The sequence below is a fragment of the Hylobates moloch genome, unplaced genomic scaffold (genome assembly GCF_009828535.3).
Source record: "Hylobates moloch isolate HMO894 unplaced genomic scaffold, HMol_V3 SCAFFOLD_17, whole genome shotgun sequence".
Classification (NCBI taxonomy): domain Eukaryota; kingdom Metazoa; phylum Chordata; class Mammalia; order Primates; family Hylobatidae; genus Hylobates; species Hylobates moloch.
The window spans coordinates 32,364,946-32,384,893 of NW_026652292.1; the positions used below are offsets into that span (position 1 = coordinate 32,364,946).

Genomic DNA, 19,948 nt, shown 5'->3' on the forward strand with positions numbered 1-19,948 from the left:
CTAAACCCTAGGCAGTGAAACTCAAGATTTGCTTGTAGAAATTGAGGCTAACACGTGGTCTTCTTCTGGTCCCCAAATGAGACTGAAACACTTAAAGACTTACTATCAGTCATAAAAAGAGATAAATTATCATCTCACCTAGAAATGGATCATCTAAAAGGAGGTGAAGAAAAACTATGGGTGCATGGGTGAGGGTTTTAATTAAAATACTCAAGCTTTCATTAATGGCCGAGGGATAAAACCTAAAGTTGATTAGACACCTGCATGTATCAGCACAGCACTAGGAGCTTTATGGAGCTCATTTTATTTAAGTCCTATTTTAGAACAAACGAAACAGTCTTAGGGAAGGCAAACTCACAGTTGGCTACTTGATGTCTTTTATTTCTGCCTGTTTTTTGGCCCCAGAAAATGCAGTATTTTGACACAGAAAAAAAACATTAGGATGAGTGTGAAATCAAATATGATTCTGATTTTTGAGCTGACGTTTAGTCATTCGGAGCCACATGGCTGTCCCAGGGCCTGGTCCCCAGGTCACGTGCTTAAAGCTTCCAGGCGGTTCTCATCATGACGATGAAGTACACATCAGTGTCAATGGATGCGCTCACGCCTGCATAGTAGTTCATGAACTCCTCAGGGGTCACCTGCAGTGGAAAAGTTAGAAACAAAAACGAAACTTTGCTTCTCACTCTGTCAATGGGCGCCCACCTTGTGCACCTGTAAATAGAAGGGAAATAGAGGATTTCTTTGTGTGTGTGATCATGGCTGAGGAACTGATCTAAAACAAAAGAACAAGTGAAGCTGAGGATGGTATGAGAACAGCACCTGGGAAGAGAGAAAGTGTTGAAAGTTTCTAAGCCAACCTAAATGGAAAGTGACACATAGGTTGTCATCTTTTCTCTAAGGGTGGGAGCCCGTAGATTCAGATAGGGGAGACTGAAATTCAGAGTAAGAAGGAAGTGCTCTGCAACTGTAGTTATTTCTGTCTTTCTGTGACATGTCAGAAACAACATGTCATGTCCTTGTGTCAGAATAAGTGATGTTTTCCCTTTCCAAAAATGGAGTTCTCTCCTGTGGGTGAAGAAACAGATTTCTAGTTAAATGCTCCTGGGTTGCATGCTTTTCTAACACATAAATAACTCATTCGAGGCCCAGGGTGAATAAAAAGCTTACCCCTGCTTCATGCCTCCCACCCATCCTGGCTTCTCTCCACTCTACACCCATGACCATCTCTTTGAAATATTGACTGATGTGTTTATCTGTGCGGGGATTTTATATTACTTTCCTTTGGGGAAGAAGAAAAGACAGTTATTAGTCTTATTTTTAACAGGTCTAGATAATATGTACACTCTAACCATGTTGGTTGACATGATCAGTTGGGGACATACCTACCTATGCCTTCCAAGAATCATAAGAGATGACTGACCCACTTGTCCTATTGAAATTTTAAGTGACCAGAAAAAAAAAGTCACTGGATCCATAGTTCTCTCTCAGACCACCCCTTCCCACTAAAAACATAAGGAAGGGCAGTAGAAAGAAAGGCATTTGAACTCAGCTCATAGTTGAACTGTAAATACACATCTACAATACATGCATAGAGTCTCTGTCAAAATTAGGATACCATTAGTGTCCCCCTTTCTTGAACTTCTTTATTCCTCTCCTCCTTTGGATCCCTCAGCCTCTGCTTTTCAATTCCCTCATTAAGGGATTACATTAAGTTTCACACATCATTATTGCCCTCTTTCTATCTTTCTCATGTTGTGTGAGCTTCCAGGGAAATGTTTACCGGTGTGGGTCCACATCACCTGCATCAGGACCACCTGGGGTGTCTGTCATAAGCCTAGGTCCCCAGGCTGTACCCCACACCTGCTAAATCAGAATCTCTGAAGCAAGCGGTTGTGGAATTTACTTCTTCAAAATCTAAACATCCCAGTTAATTGTTGTGCACACTACAATAATTTAACTGGGAATATCAATGATAATTAAGATAAAGTCTTAGTCCTCAAAAAGGTTGCAGGCTGGTGAAATACTCCAACAAAGTAACTGGATCATTTTACAGCAAATAGCAAGTAAAGTAAAAGAGTTACACAAGAGACCCTGAGCCATTTTGATGGTGCACTTTACCGTGACAGTTTGAGGAACACTTTTTACAGCTAATTATTTTTTAATTAAAAATTATCAAACTCCTATTATTTTTAGTTTGTTATTGTTTCTATTGTCTGTTGGTTGACCAGGGATGACAGCCATTGAGTGAGACTCCCTCCACATCCACTGTAATACTCCTGTCCCTACCTTTTCTCTCCCACAAAAGTTGAAAAACTCAAAACTCACTTTCCCAGACTCCCCTGCAGCTTCAGCTTGGGATGGCCAAGTAATAGAGTTCTCACTAATAAGATACAAAGGAAATTTGACATGAATTTCTAGGGAAGCCTTTGCTTTCCTGATGCAGGCTCTAGCCCTTTCTCATTCCCTCCTTCTCCCTCCTTTGTCCTGCTGCCTGAAACTCAGATGTGCTGGCTGAAGTTAGGCAACCATCTTGAGATCATGAAGGAAAGGCCAGGAAAATCACAAAGACCTCAGCTCTGCTCTCTTTAAGCCACTCAAGTGAGAACATCAAGTAGAATAAAAAATAAAATCTAATTTGTGTATTCCAGTGTATAACAAGATTTCCTATTTCTTGCGATTGAAAGCAAACCCTAACTGAAACACCAATACATGATTGAGACTGGTATCGTGACCTCCATCCTTCCATCCCAAACTCCCCCAGTGGAATGGAGTGACCTGAGTTCAGTTGGTTCTGATGGAGAATGGAAAAGGAATCCAAGATGGGCAAAAGATAAAGGAAGCATTAAACCTCACTTGGAAGTCAGATGACATCAAGCCAGAGGTCAGAGCTAACGTATTTGATCACTTCGGAAAAAGCCATCAGTTACACTTAGCTAGGTGTTTGCTTGTTTTCTGAGACTCAACTTATATTGGGAATGGCCTGAATCGCAAATTCTCTGATCCCCTGTAAATTTGCCCTCATCATAATAAATTGCTGGTTAGCAATAATTACTATCCTTATTCATTTTATTTGACATTAGAAAAAATGAGAGACTGGGCACTCCTACTTTTAGCAGGCCTCTTGACTGGGCTACCTTTATATGACAAGGTATGTATCATATATACAGGGGAAGGTCCCAGATGGGGGTAATGGAAGTCACAATACAAGCCCTTTTTCTCAGCTCCAAATTCATCAGAAAAATCCTAAAACAAATCTAGGTTACTATTAATACATACACTCAGTAATATACCTAACATATTTTTAATTATTTAAAATTTTTTATGAGATGGATGAGGCAATAGACTGATATTCCCTGAAGGTCTAAAGTCCTAAGAGGCTTTTTTAAAATATTGTGATTATAAAGTCATATATACACATGAAGAATTTAAAACTTAGATATTAAAGAATAAGAAGTAAATGTCTCACCAAATTGGGGTGGGGTTTAGTGATAGAAAAGGGGTAAGGAAAGTCTGTTTCACAGGTTATCTGATTGCTTCACACCTCCATCCAAATGGCTTCCGGCTGCTATGGGAGTCCAGTGGGGTATTAGTGCAAGATTTATGACATCAAATTCCATGACTGCTGCAAACTCCAGCAACCTTTATGGGTATTTGAGAGTTTAGCCTAGATTATCAAGTTTGAACATTATCCTTAGCTAGGAGCTATGCTAAATTTTTTGCATTATTTTAAATTTTGTCTTATATGGGATGTTTTTAACCATAAATGAGCACACTGGCTTCATGTACAGCTATGCTTCACCACAAGAAATCTTAATATGCAAAATAGTTCAATTTGCAAGAGGTAAATTAGAAGCTAATTATTCTCCTCATAAAAGAATTTACCATGGAGTTCCTCTACATCAACAATTTCTTGTGCATTTAAGATACAATTCAGTGTGCGAAAGTTTGAATTACACGTCACGTTTCAGAAACAGTTTTATTATGTCTGTTAAGTGAGATATCCCTGGTAAGCCCTTAGCAAATGCCCAGTTGATATGTGCTCAAAAAATGTTGCCCAGATTCATTATTATGCTAAATGGGGTCATGTGCATATTATATTTGGTAATTTTAAAACAGTCACTTCTGAATCTTTTAGAGCTAAGGATCACAAATACGCGTAAGTATAAGAGTCATCTGGTACACATTAAAATGTGAAGCCGCCCTCCAAAACATCAGATTCTGTGGTTCTGCAGTGCAGCTAGCAATCTACATTACTAACAAATCCTCCCTGATGATGATTATGAACAGCCAGAGTTGGGTATCAATACAGGGTCTGTAACATGCAGATGACATCAAGTGCTATAACTGCTAAAAACCTCAATAACCTTTATAAGCTTTTGAGAGCTTAATGTGGCTTCTTAAGATAAATATCAAAAGGGGTGGTGTGCAGACTTGAATCAGCCGAATCACAACTGGCTATTTTGACTTTTGTTAGCGAAAAGGGTAGCTGAGGTTTCCCCTGACAATGAGGAGGAACCACCTGCAGAGAGAAGCAGACACACTCTGGGATCCACAAAGGGGTGGGCTAATTTGGGGAAATGGCAGTTGGCTATTTTTCCACTGACATCTCAGTGATCAAGGCCAGCAATACTGGAAGAAAACACGTAGTTTTTATTTCTGTCCCTAAGATTTTGGCTGCCCTATTGAATTTCGGCCCTTTTGTAAACCTGCCTCCACAATCCTCAGCCTGAAATAGAGGGTATGTCTCCACCCTTGACAGGGAAATGTCAGCAGGAAGGACAGAAAGGTCACCTTCCTATCCCCAACCCCTTGCTAATGAGACTCCTCATGAAGTTTCATTTAAAAAGTTGAAGGACATTCTCTTCAGAAGAGGAAGGTTTATTTCTTCTTCCCTTAACCGCTCTCTTCTTGTCCACTGGGCCACTAATCTTTTCCTGTGCTGTAAAGGGCTTAAGAGACAATGAACCCTGGGGTTGTGCTGCTGCTGACTGTTACTCAAGGGACAACCCCCTTTCCTTATCACCAAAACCCTTAGGTCACCTAAGAACAGAACTGGCTCTGGGTTTTTGTTTTTTTTTTTTTGTTTTTTTTTTTCTAAAAAGTCCATTTAGGGCTGTTGATAAAGGACAGATGATATTTTCATCTCAGCCTAGACACAGTCATGGAGCTATATAATTCCTTACCCTACCAAGCTATGCATTTGTAACTTGAAGATAAAAGTTAATGGAGATGGGGTGGTTGATTTTGTTTTCAAATTCAGTGCAGTTTGGAAATGTAAGTTAATCTCAAAGCACACTAAAGAATAAATCAGAGTAAATTCTGTTATTTGACATTCTGTTTACCAAAAACTACCTTTAAATGGCATTTCCACATAGCAAAGTGTGATGACGAATGAGGATGAGTGTGAAGGCACCAAAACATCCTGAAAGGCCTTGTAAATCTGTTCCCCAGAATTAAATTATGATCTCATTTCAAAGTTAAATATATTTTATTATAGTCAGTTCATTGGAATGCAACTAGCTGAGTATGGTAAATATAATAACCATAAAATGGCATGTTTAATCAGAACATCACATTCCCCAGATGACAGGTCATCACTTATGTGGATCCCCTACCAATACATTTCAACATATGTCTATGAGTTTGTGCATGCACATACATACATTAGGTTTCAACTAAAGTAACATGAAGGTTTCCCCTGGCAATGGAGAATTTTCTAGGTGGTTCCTAGGGAAATAGTTTACTTCTATTTACAACAAATATGGTATCAATGTGTTAACATTTTTAAGGGTTTGGACCTATTTCCCATTTACAATTTCGAATTGAAGAAATTTCCCCTAGATTCAGCTCTTTTACTTACCAATCCATCTTTGTCATATGGTGAATCAAAGTTATCCAGAAATTTCCTAAATACTTGTTCCTCACTCCATTCCCCATTCTGATACTTTGGGTGGTGTTTTGCATTATATACTTCACGAAGATCTTCGATTGTTATAACACCATCTCCAGTCTTGTCTAACTTTCTAAAAGCTTGCATGATTACCTCTTTTCTGGCTCTGGACATTGGAGGCTACAAAAACAGAAGAATACATACAGAGACATACATAAGCAAATGAGCTTTTTTGGTATCCTATGTGATAAAATATCTCATTCCCCTGAATGATGTGAAATAATATTTGTGTGCTATTATGTAATAGGCACTACGATTGCTCCAAAAAGTTCCTAAGTCTGTTCACAGTCTTCTGCTCATCCCCCTCCCCACAGTGTGCTAACAACTGGTAAAAACAAAACCTCAAGGTAGCCAATCCAAACCACATGAAAGCCAAACTCAGCAGATACACTGATTAATGGGGCCACTTACTCTTAATGTGAGAAGAAATTCATTGAAGTCTATTGTTCCATTTCCATCTTTATCAAACCTCCGGAAAAGCTCTTCCACCTCTTCTTTTTCCATGACTACAGCATAATCATTTAACCCTTTCATAAATTCTTTAAAATCAAGGGTTCGATTATTATCATCATCCATAATTCTAAACACTCTGAAGAAAATACACACAAAAACTCAGAAGAAATGTACAAATAACAGGTGTAAGTGTAAAGATTAAAAAAAAATCCACACTCAAGGTTTTGTTAAATTAAAATACAAAAGTCTTAAATTCTTCTCTGCACCCTCCCTTCCAAAACTGGAGAGCCTCTTCCCACCACACACACACACATACACAAAGTATAATTCTAATTACATGACATTCTGCAAAGGACAAAACTGTGGAGACAGTAAAAAGATGAAAGGTAAAGGGAAGAGTTGAATTGGTGAAACATGGGATTTTTAGGTCAATGAAACTATCCTTTATAATACTATGATGGTGGATACATGACATTATGCATTTGCTAAAACCCATAGCACTTTACAGAACAAGGTGTAAACCTTAATGCATATGAATTTTAAAAAAATGATTTAGGAAGTCAGAAAATCACAGGAAGGAATGCAAACTGTGACAAGAGAATCTCACTGTATTATGAAAGAATGAAACATCCCCAAAAGGGGTAAAGGGATAAGAGAGAAAGTACTTTGAGTACTTTGAAAATGAGTAGAGTCTGTAAGAACACAGGAACTGCACACAATTACTGTACTCTAGCTGATAAAGTTGTTTCCCACAGGGATACAGGTTAACAATTCTGATACTGATGTACATGTATACTGAAGTCAAACCATCAAGTAAATGGATAACAAAGATGGAAGCCAGGTTTCTCAAAGTGGGAGTGAGAATTTACAGATAAGATAGGAAAAGAGGCATGGATTAGAGTTGGAGACATCAGTGTGAACTCATATTTAGCTTAATATAGACATAAATCAGAGATTTTGGTTTATGTCTATATTAAGAACTTATTTATGTAACCAAACACCACCTGTTCCCCAAAAACCTATGGAAATTTAAAAAAAAAAGTACGTTGTGCTTCCTAAAAAAATAATATATATATATATATATAGACATAAATCATTACATATGAAAATATTTAGGCCTGGTGCAGTGGCTCAGGCCTATAATCCTAGCACTTTGGGAGGCCAAGGCAGGTAGAGTGCCTGAGCTCAGGCGTTCAAGGCCAGCCTGGGCAACACGGTGAAACTCCGTCTCTACTAAAATACAAAAATCAGCCAGGCATGGCGGTGTGCTCCTGTAATCCCAGCTACTCAGGGGGCTGAGGCAGGAGAATCGCTAGAACCTGGGAGGCAGAGGTTGCAGTGAGCCGAGATCACACCACTGCACTCCAGCCTGGGTGACAGAGCAAGACTCTGTCTTTTAAAAATAAATAAATAATGTTTATACACAGATTACTATACACACACATATTTCCTTGTTTTATCAGCCAAGAAGATCTAGAAATAATAATGCTCCAGTAACAATAAGCACGTGTAGAGCCTAGGGCATGAATATACCAAATGGGACATTTTGTAGTACCAGAAAGTAAAGAAGTGCTAAAAAGCAAACAACACAGTGATGGGGATACGTCAGGGATATAGGAGCCAACTTAAAGAGCTCTCAGGATCAAAGCTGGGACAATTAAACCAATAAAACAATGTTGGATTATAACCCAAAATATAAAAAAGAAATCCCTACATCTGTATTGGTTTAAATAAATGATAGAGTAAATGTGAGGAAAATGACAAATTTCTCTTGCAGAAAAATTCCAAATAAGTTATGGATATACTCTGCCCTCAAGGAGGGAACACATACTCCCCACTCTCTAAGTGTGGGCTCTACAAACAGGTTTCCTTCCAAAAAGTACAATATGGAACAGGGAAAAGGGAAGCAACTTTACAGTGGAGAAGTCTGACAAATACTACCTCAATCAGGTGATCAGTGTCAACATCAACAGTAATAAATCATGTTAATCATACATATCTTTGATACAATGTGATAAAAATGGTGCTTTACATCTGTGGTCCCTAAAAACAATAAGCCCAGTTTAGTCATGAAGAAAAAAAAAACAGAGAAATTCCAATAGGTGGGCATCCTACAAAATACTTGACCTGTCACGTTCATCGAAAACCAGGAAAGTCTGAGAAACTGTCATAACCAACAGGATCCTAAGGAAACATGACAAGTAAATGTAAAGCAGAGTTCTGGATGAGATCCTGAAACAGAAAGGGACACTAGGTAAAAACTAACGAAGTATGAATAAATTATGGGCCTTACGTAATAATAATGTGCTGACATTGGTTTTTAAAGTAGTCTATTTAAAAAGATAAAAATGTAACTTTTTATAAGCTTTCATCTTTGCTAATAGACTCAAAGGACCCAAAGTTTCCCCATTCCCCATTAAAGGAAAGCAGAAAATAAATAAATAATGTTTATACGCAGATTACTATACACACACATATTTCCTTGTTTTATCAGCTGAGAAGACCTAGAAATAATAATGCTCCAGTAACAATAAGCATTATTGTTTATTGAAAATCCTATGGTACCTATTTTTCTTGATAATGTCTCCAGAACTTAGCAAAAAATGTACAGATAGCTTCTAGTTTTTTAAACATACATCCATTGACTGCCCAAAACGTAGACATTGTGCTAGCTACAAGTAGCCTCCACTTGGAAACATGCCACATTATCTCTAACTATGTCTGATCACCTCCAAACATGTGGTACCCATCCCTTTTCCTATGAAAGAATGAATATATTTTCTAACTGTGTTTAATTATGATGCTTGGGATCCTTCTAGTCTTCTATCAATCTCAGCACACCCCACTGTGACCTCACTCTTTGCTAACAGTCCCTCTTCCTCCATCATTTCCTACTACCCTCAGCACAGCCCTGAGAATTTCCATTTTGCTGGTAATCTACCATGTAGAAAGAGTTCTTAATTAGGATTCAGAAAATCTGGGCTTGAGTTTCAGTTTTACCGCTAAAATTAGCTTAATTTCCAATGTGACCTGGGTACCTCCGTAGGTTTCAGTTTTCTGTAAAGGACTAGACTGGTTGATCTTAAGTTCCTTATTAATTCTCAAATAATGTATAATTATCAAGTCACAATTTGTGCTTTCCTCTACCTTAGCTATGTGTAAAAATGACAAATTCTTACTTCTTTGTATTTCATGTTTCATTTGAAAAACAAGAAAGAACACTTTGAATAAGGGAATTACATAGACTAGAACATAGGTCCCACGAGGGCAGAGATCATGATCATTTTGTTTATTAATATATGTTTACTGTGTAGTGGTCTCAATCAATATTTATTGGCTGGATGAATGAATGAATTAATTAATTAATGAACAGACAGCAATGCTACAGAAAGTGAACTTATCTGTTTCCTTGTAAAACATAAATAAATCTGAAATTAATTATGTATTATTAAACCACCATGTGTTATTCAATAAAATTCACTGCTTAGGAATTTATAATGCACCAAACTTTGCACTGAGCCCTGTAAAGAGGAATAAAAAGGCGAGCGAGATGCAGTCTCTTTTCTTAAGAAGATATTGAAAGAGAGACACTAAAAAGGATAATTAGTGGTTTTAAGTGGGGCAATAATTAATAGCCTACCAACCAAAAAAGCCCAAAACCAGATGGATTCACAGCCTAATTCTACCAGAGGTACAAAGAGGAGCTGGTACCATTCCTTCTGAAACTACTCTAAACAACAGAAAAAGAGGGACTCCTCCCTAACTCATTTTATGAGGCCAGCATCATCCTGATACAAAAACCTGGCAGAGACACAACAAAAAAAGAAAATTTCAGGCCAATATCCCTGATGAACATCGATGCAAAAATCCTCAATAAAATACTGGCAAACCGAATCCAGCAGCACATCAAAAAGCTTTTCCACCACGATCAAGTCGTCTTCATCCCTGGGATGCAAGGCTGGTTCAACATACACAAATCAATGTAATCCATCACATAAACAGAACCAATGACAAAAACCACATAATTATCTCAATAGATGCAGAAAAGGCCTTCGATAAAATTCAACACCCCTTCATGCTAAAAACTCTCAATAAACTAGGTATTGATGGAACGTATATCAAAATAGTAAGAGCTATTTATGACAAGTGAACAGCCAATATCACACTGAATGGGCAAAAGCTGGAAGCATTCCCTTTGAAAACCAGCACAAGACAAGGATGCCCTCTCTCACCACTCCTATGCAATATAGAATTGGAAGTTCTGGCCAGGGCAATCAGGCAAGAGAAAGAAATAAAGGGTGTTCAAATAGGAAGAAAGGAAGTCAAATTGTCTCTGTTTACGGATGACATGATTGTATATTTAGAGAACCCCATCATCTCAGCCCAAAATCTCCTTAAGCTGATAAGCAACTTCAGCAAAGTCTCAGGATACAAAATACAAAAGGTCTCAGGATACAAAATCAATGTGCAAAAATCACAAGCATTCCTATACACTCATAATAGCCAAATTATGAGTGAATCTCCATTCACAATTGCTACGAAGAGAATAAAATACCTAGGAATACAACTTACAAGGGATGTGAGGACCTCTTCAAGGACAGCTACAAACCACTGCTCAGTGAAATAAAAGAGGACACAAAAAAATGGAAGAACATTCCATGCTCATGGATAGGAAGAATCAATATTGTGAAAATGGCCATACTGCCCTAAGTAATTTATAGATTCAATGCTATCCCCACCAAGCCACCATTGACTTTCTTCACAGAATTAGAAAAAAACTACTTTAAATTTCATATGGAACCAAAAAAGAGCCTGTATACCCAAGACAATCCCAAGCAAGAAGAACAAAGCTGGAGGCATCATGCCACCTGACTTCAAACTATACTACAAGGCTACAGTAACCAAAACAGCATGGCACTGATGCCAAAATAGATATATAGACCAATGGAACAGAACAGAGGCCTCAGAGATAATGCCACACATCTACAACCATCTGATCTTTGACAAACCTGACAAAAACAAGCAATGGGGAAAGGATTCCCTATTTAATAAACGGTGTTGGGAAAATCGGCTAGCCATATGCAGAAAACTGAAACTGTACCCCTTCCTTACACCTTATACAAAAATTAACTCGAGATGGATTAAAGACTTAAATGTAAGACCAAAAACCATAAAAACCCTAGAAGAAAACCTAGACAATACCATTCAGGACATAGGCATAGGCAAAAACTTTATAAGTAAAACACCAAAAGCAATGACAACAAAAGTCAAAATTGCCAAATGGGATCTAATTAAACTAAAGAGCTTTTGCACAGCTGAAGAAACTGTCATCAGAGTGAACAGGCAACACACAGAATGGGAGAAAATGTTTGCAATCTATCCACCTGACAAAGGGTTAATATCCAGAATCTACAAAGACAAACAAATTTACAAGAAAAAAACAACAAAAAAAAAACGATGAAAAAGTGGGCAAAGGATATGAACAGACACTTCTCAAAAGAAGACATTTATGCAGCCAAGAAACATGTAAAAAAAAAAAAAAGCTCATCATCACTGGTCGTTAGAGAAATGCAAATCACGTTAGTTAGAATGGCGATCATCAAAAAGTCAGGAAACAGCAGATGCTGGAGAGGAATGCTTTTACACTGTTGGTGGAAGTGTGAATTAGTTCAACCGTTGTGGAAGACAGTGTGGCAATTCCTCAAGGATGGCGAACCACAAATACCATTTGACCTAGCAATCCCATTACTGGGTATATACCCAAAGGATTATAAATCTTTCTGCTGTAAAGACACATGCACACATATGTTTATTGCAGCTCTATTTACAACAACAAAGACTTGGAACCAACCCAAATGCCCATCAATGATAGACTGGATAGAGAAAATGTGGCACAGATACACCATGGAATATCAGGCTGCCATAAAAAAAGGATGAGTTCAAGTCCTTTGCAGGGACATGGGTGAAGCTAGAAACCATCATTCTCAGCAAAGTAACACAGGAACAGAAAACCAAACATCGCATGATCTCGCTCATAAGTGGGAGTTGAACAATGAGATCACATGCACACAAGGAGGGGAACATCACACACCGGAACATGAACATCAGGGGGTGGGGGGCTAGCGGAGGGATAGCATTAGGAGAAATACCTAATGTAGATGGCAGGTTGATGGGTGCAGCAAACCACCATGGCACAAGTATACCTATGTAACAAACCTGCACGTTCTGCCCATGTATCCCAGCACTTAAAGAATATTTTTTAAAAGATGGAAAGTTGGAGTAATCAGAATCTAAAGACTTTTAAATGTCCTTAAATGCTAAAAATTTGAACTTTATTAGCAAGTCGTTTTTAAAGTCGTTAAACAGTTGACTTGAAGTGACATTATCAAAATAATGAGAACTTTAGCAATAAGAGAACTAAGAGAACTCTAGCAATAGTGGGTTGAATGAATTGAAGGACTGAAAACTTAGAAGCAAAGGAACCAGTAAGAATACTATCATAAGAGTCCAGTGAAAAAATGTTGAGTGTCTACACTTGAGCAATTGGAATGAAAATAAGAAAAAGAAAGCTTTCAAGATATTATAGAAATAAAGGAGTCAATATGGTGGGCTAATGAAGATAATTCTAAAGTTTTCAACCCAAGGACCTGGAAGAGTAGTAATACTGTTAAAACAGTAGGGGCTGCAGAAGAAGCTCTATTTGAAACCAAAAAAAAAAAAAAAAGACTTTTGTTTTGTTTGGATTGGATACTAAGGCAACTACGTAGAGATAGTCACTGGTTAGTTGGTTAGTTAGCTAGTATCTTTCCTGATTAAAAGAAAAAAATATATATATATATATAAAAATTGTGAAATTAGTTTGGATCTCAGGAATGGATATCATTCCAAGAATGTGGCAAGGGGCCAGGGTAGAGATGTGCTAACTCAGGAGTAGCCAAGGTGTCTGATAAATTAAGGATACCAGCAAAAGAATGCTGAGAATTTAGATACTAGAGAAGTATCTACACTTACAAGCCAATTGGAAATGACTAAGAAAGAACGTATACTGTTGAAAACCACAAGAATTTCCTGTCAAAAAATGAAGGTGCCAAGTTTATAAATAATAGAGTCATCTTGATCTTGGTCAGGATAAAGACTCAGGGTGGAAAGATGGTGCCAGGAGCCAATGCTTCACAGAATGCTAAATGTTGTGCAGGTGGGAAGATGGCAGAGCCTAACCTGAAGAGATGCCCTTCTAAGACAGGATTTACAGGAAAGAAATAAATGAACAAAGGGGTGGACATGACCTGGGATTTGGAGTTAGACTGAAGGAGAGCGTTTAGTCTTCAACTGACCCTAAGGTAGGAGTGGAGGAGAAGGGGCACCTTCCACTTGAGTTAGGAGGTGCTTAGAGAAGGCCAAGGCCAGTAAGGGAGGCAGATGGCACATTCTACAAAAGGCCTAGGATGGAATGGTGTCTGTCGAATGTAGACTGGTTCCCAGTGGAAAGGCTGGTAGAGACGCAGTTTGCAGTGGGTATGGAGTGAAGACAGCACAGGCAGCAGGAGGGATTCCACTGAGTGAACCAGAGAGTGGAAGAGAGGATTCCTCAAGGGTTTGCACTAAGGACAATGATGTGGACCCATGATGAATGGTGTAGAGGTTGAAGTGACACAATATTGAGGGCATGGGGGCTGGTCTTCCCATTGGACTGGGGCAGCCTGGCCACCAGAGTCCATATCCCCACTGCCTGGCCTTCTGACAGAGCTGGGCTTAGTCTGAGACTTGGGACCATTCAGAGTTGTCTCCCAGGCACTCAGTACCTTGCTGGAAGTAAAGCCTTCCGCATCGTCTGGGTGCAAGGCTAGATTTCCCTCCCATTGGCACCCTGTACTTCTCTAATATACAAGTTCTCACATCACTGAGATACCATTTAGATCACTCATATTCTCCACAGTCTTTGTCCTTCATGGGGGCTTAAGAAGCCTTTTTCACCCATGGGTCCCTGAGACGTGTCCAATGCCTGGCCCATGGCAGCCTCTTGATGGAGTTTCTTATAATGCACAGAACCTGCCCTCAGGAGGCTCACAATCTCCTTTCCCCTTGGGTTTCTCAGTCCTTAAAACTATTCACACTCAGAGGACAGAGGGTGGGAGAACAGGAGCTACCCAGCTGACAGAACCCCATTGGCAGTGAGCTATCAGTTATCTGACAAGCAATACCAGTGTCCCTCGAAGTGACGGAGAAATGATTGCCTGAGAGCAAAACTCCAAATTCTGCAATTAGGGCTAACTGGCTGTTCCTTCCTCTCTCTTCCACCCTGGCCTTCATTATCACAGCCGCAGAGAGAGTCCCTCTCATTGTCCTGGTAGGCATCTCCATGCCACAGCACATGCCGCTTCTCCCTTTAACTCATATTTTCCCCGAGCTGCACTGTCTTGTAGCAGATATGAATCTTGCTGAATCTGGGACTAAGATCACAAAACTGTCACAAGGGACCTCACAGATCAACTCTTCTAAACCCTACATTTTGCAAATAAGGAACTGAGGCCCTAGGAGGAAATGAGTTGCCCAAGACCACGTGGCCAACATTAGCCTCACCTGGCCAAGTCGTTCCTTCCCACTCCATTCCCTGCCACCTGTAGCTGGGTCCTACCTGCCAAGTCCTTTGATCCCAGCAGAGCCCCTGGCCAGGCACTGCAGTCGGAGTCTTTCAATGGGGTCGGTGGCCATGGTGAGCTTTTTCTTGGCCTGGATCGCCATCTCTCGGTCATGGCGCGCTGTCCCTGCCATCTGAGGGGAAGACATAGCATGCTAGCAGAGTCCAGGCTTCGCTGCTGCCTCAGGCTGGGCAGAGTGACAGCAGCCTCACCGAGAAGGAAATTTACAGCCTTCTCTGTCAGGAAACATCTCAGAATTTCCCATTTTTCTCTATGCCAACTGTCTGCGTGGCATATTTATAACTTACTTACCTAGTCCTGAGGGCATCTGGTTTCTCCAGCCTAGACAATAATCTTAAATATATCACCATTTCCCAAGATGCTTTGATCTTTCTGAAGCCCTCTTCCATCCATAAAAGAAGTCCAATTTCTCTATACTCTCTTTTTTTGAGCCAACCTTATATGCCGTATTATTTTATGTAGAATTTTCCATATTCCCTTCACCCTCACATTTAATGTTCCCCTCTTTGGTCTAAACATTGATTTTGTTGCTTCTGTCTTGAATGAGATTTTCAGCACTTGATCTTTAATGATTCTTACCTGTAGTGGGTATGATCTCCTTGATTCACAGGTTAGTGCCCACTAACACCTAACGAGGTTCTTAGGATGGGTGCAGTGAAGTTCTGTCTCCTGAGTGGTCCCCAAGGGACGTACAAACTCCTGTAGCCACACTTGAGCTCTCAAAGCTTGCACAACAGTGGGAAGAGCACTTGGCTGGGAGCCTGGAGACCTGGGTTATAGTCCTGACTCTTCAATCCCCACCCCTCAACTCCCCCTACCCCTCACCCCCATCTGCCTGGTAACCTGCCTGTGAGTGAATCTCACAGCCTGTGTTTCCTCCTTTGTTAAATGGGAGGATTGGATAAGATGGTCTTTAAATTCCATCCCAGCTTCAAAGAACACTAATTCTCATGAGTCCACATATTCAGTAAATTGGGGACTCTAGAAGTTACTGGTGAGTCGTGAATGAAAAGAATGAGAGGCAAGAGGCTTGAAGGATGTGCAAAGGACAGCATGCAATGTGCAGAAGAAAAAACGGTATTAGAATATGGTTCCACCCTGGCTTCAAGGCTCCCTCCCCAGTCAAATTCTGGCACTTCCCCTAAGTGCTACATTAGGACTGAATTATTTTCATCAAAGACAGCAACCTGCAGATTCACAACCTCGTCTATGCCAAGACAGTTATTCTCCTACACACCCTGAAAGGTCTCCCATACAGAGTACTCCTTATTTGACTTTTGGGAAAGGGAATCTCATCAAGCCAATAACTGAGGCCAGAATAGATAACTCAGGGATGCACACACTTAACATAGCCACTTTCTTGCAGCCTCCACTGAGCCAAGGTACAGGATCCCTCCTTCTTGCCCTGTATTCAGATTTGCAGTATGTGGGTGAAGGTGGGAGCAATTCCTTTCAGTTCTCTTGAACCTCGGGTCAAGAAGGAGACCTGTCTCGGTCCCAGCTCTTTACTCCACATTAGGAAAATCTTGCTTTGTCTAAAGCTACACAGTCTTCCTCTGCTTCCTCTGGCACCTAAGCAGAGGTTCCCTGGAACTCCGGAGGGTGGCACACCCTGCTCTTAGAGACTTCCATCTCTGTTCTTGCCAGGCACACACAAGGAGCATGCTCCAATTCTCATCCAACAGGGATACCTGCAGCCAAGACTGTGCCCTTCTTGGCAGCTTTAGCTTTCTAACTGGCCTTTGCTTATTACTATTTTGTCACCTGACCTCAAGCTGACAATTCCCAGAGCTCATTCCCAGCTTCGGCACTAACTCTCCCCTCATTGACAGCCAGAATCCTGAGTCATGGACAAGACCACCAATTCACTCATCTAGCCATCTCCTGCTGCCTTACTCATCCTTGCCTGAGCCGTTCTCTTGCCCTGACCATATTCTGCTAGTGGCATGTGCCCCATCCCCACCCCAACCCCTCTGGAAGCAGGAACTGGTGTTGACGACATGCCCTTCTCATTCTCTAAACCCACCTCAGAGTCTTGATCCTTCCCAGGACCACCATCGTCTTTCCTGACCCTCGACCTTGCTTCATGATACTGGCCCAATGGCTGTCCCCAGCCACTCACCTCCCATTCTCATTTCCCATGACATCTTCCCTACCTTCTCCACCTCATTCATTGTGCTCTGGTTTTTCCCTGCCATCCATGACAGTAAGTGAGGATGAAAAGAAACAGAGACTAAAAACCAGTCATGGAGAGAAAGTGAGATCTGGCTCCTGGATTTGGGACAGATCCCCAGTGGGACCCTCTTTGCACACCTTCGGAATAATATTAAAGCCATCAGTGGTGCCCCCACTAGGTAGTCAGCATGTGTCCAGTTCCCACAAAAACCCCATGAGCTGAACTGAAAACAGGAACTCAAACAAATGCACATACACCCACGTTTATGGAAGCATTATTCACAACAGCCAAAAGGTAGAAACAAACCAAACGTCCATTCATGGATAAATGGATAAACAAATTGTGGTATAGCCATACAATGGAACATTCTTCAGCCATAAAAAGGAACACAGTACTGACAGATGCCACAATGTGGACAAACCTTGGCCATGCTATGCTAAGTACACGAAGCCAGACGCAAAATGTCACACATTGTACGATCTCATTTATGTGAAATATTCAGAATAGGCAAATTCATAGAGACAGAAAGCAAATTAGTGGTTGCAAGGGGCTGGGGTGGGAGGGCCAGTGAGGAGTGACTGCTTAATGAGTGTGAAGTTTCCTTCGGGCATAATAAAAATGTTTTGGAACTTGATATAGACTATGGTTTATCAACATTGTGAATGTAAGATACACTTTAAAATTGCTAATTTATGTTATGTGTATTCATCTCAATAAAATAAAACCCATGCCCAGATGTTACTAGCAAGATTTAGTCATTCCACAATTATACATACTTCAAAACATCATGTTATACAAGGTAAATATATACAACTTTATCTGTCAGTTTAAAAAATAAATTTTAAAGTGTGCTGGGCATGCAGTCATCTTGGTAAATTAGTGAAAGTTAAAAAAGAAAAAAAGCCCATGAGCTAGTTACTACTATTATTGGTATTTCACAGATAAAGAAATTAGGATGCAGAGAAATCAGGTAACCTGCCCAAGTCACACGGAAACGTGGCTCACAGTAATCCATACGCTGTTAGAACTGTATGACCCTTGAAGATCCTCTAGCACAACCTCATTTTGCAAACTTGGAAACTAAGGCTTGGGTTGGCAAAGTGACTTGCTCAAAAGTCCTGGCCAAGACCAAAACAGAGGGCTTCTGATTCCCAAGCAAGGCTCTTTCTGCTTCATCATGTTTGTGGTTTGTGAAATAATATATAAGAATCTCAAAGCACAGTTTGATGGTGCTTTCTCATAGGAAAGTGGCATCGAGTCCAGGAAGGCAAGAAACAGCCAGCCCAGTACCCCAGGCTGTCCCACCTCTTGAGGTTGACCCCACCCAGCGATGACGTGGGCAGTTTATTTCTAGAGTCTAAGTTAATAAATTCAAGGGGAAAAAAAGTCCATTCTCTCCTGCTAGCCTACCATGAAACTTGAAATGCCCATAGTAAGCATCCTTTTTAATCATTGAATCACCCAGTTCACCAACCACCAGCTAAGTGTATTGTGTACTTTTTTCAAGGCACTATGCTGGAATAGAGTGTGGGAAAGTGAGGAATTCCTCAGAGGAGCAAGCCCTTAATAGCCTAGAGTCTTCATTAGTTTGAATCGTGATCTCCTGTATTTAAGCGGAACGGAAAACATAAAGTTTATTAAGCACCTGGGCTTTTTTTTTTTTTGAGACGGAGTCTCGCTCTGTCGCCCAGGCTGGAGTGCAGTGGCGCAATCTCGGCTCACTGCGAGCTCCGCCTCCCAGGTTCATGCCATTCTCCTGCCTCAGCCTCTCCGAGTAGCTGAGACTACAGGCGCCCGCCACCACGCCCGGCTAAGTTTTTTGTATTTTTAGTAGAGACGGGGTTTCACCGTAGTCTCGATCTCCTGACCTCGTGATCCGCCCGCCTCGGCCTCCCAAAGTGCTGGGATTACAAGCGTGAGCCACTGCGCCCGGCGCACCGGGGCTTTTAAGGAAGGCAGGATTGCACAGGATCTCAAGTGAAGAAGGGAGATGCTCAGCTTTGAAGTTTCAATAAAGGCGCCAGGCACCAGGGCAAGAGTCGGTCCCCAAACATATGTCACCGACTTCACAGCAGTGCACAAAGTGTCTCTGCCTGCAGAAGACTCTGTCTGAACCTTAAAGATCCGGCGTGGTGACAACGGAGCGCATCCCTGTGCAAGGCGGAGAAGAGGCTGCGCTCCCGATGCACTTGGCCGCAGCGCCACCACGTGTTCTCAGGCGTCTGCACATTCCCCCGGCCAGGCGTGCGGTTCAGTCTCTGCCTTCCACACAGGTCTGCTAAGAGCTCAGGAAGCGCCACGCACTGTGCTAGGGGTAGGATGAAGCGGGCCCAAGACAACGCTTACAGCCTGGGGGCTGAGTGGGGGATGCAATCACAAGAGGACGGGAGGCTTACTTGGCCTGGGAGTGGGGCTTCCTGAGGACCTCTCAGAGGAGGTGATGTCTGAACTTTCATCCTAATGGAAGGTGGTAGTTATCGAGGCTGGGGACGTGGGGATAGAAGGATATTTTAGATATTTTACTTAGACCCAGGTGAGAGAGAAAACAATATAATTAGGAAAGCACAAGTATTTCAGTATGGCTGGAGAACAGAGGTATGGGTGGCAGGGGGAGATGAACAGTAGTGGAGATTCGGAGGAAGTAGGGAAAGGGGAATTTTGGGTAAAGATGAAACTGACCAGGCGGGCAGCCATCAGATCCCCAAG

At 41.0% G+C, this 19,948-nt stretch overlaps 1 protein-coding gene across 1 annotated transcript in view; it reads right to left on the bottom strand.

Annotated features, from left to right (window-relative positions):
• Positions 1-281: 281 nt before the first annotated feature.
• The window catches only part of CAPSL (calcyphosine like), a 28,531-nt gene continuing 8,864 nt past the window's right edge, over positions 282-19,948 (bottom strand). Inside the window, exons 2-5 of the mRNA XM_032135698.2 lie at positions 15,042-15,178; positions 6,365-6,542; positions 5,864-6,073; positions 282-641 (exon numbers count right to left, since the gene is read on the bottom strand). Of these exons, the coding sequence (XP_031991589.1) occupies positions 540-641; positions 5,864-6,073; positions 6,365-6,542; positions 15,042-15,178 (627 nt within the window). The 3' untranslated portion in view covers positions 282-539. The remainder of the gene's footprint in view (positions 642-5,863; positions 6,074-6,364; positions 6,543-15,041; positions 15,179-19,948) is intronic.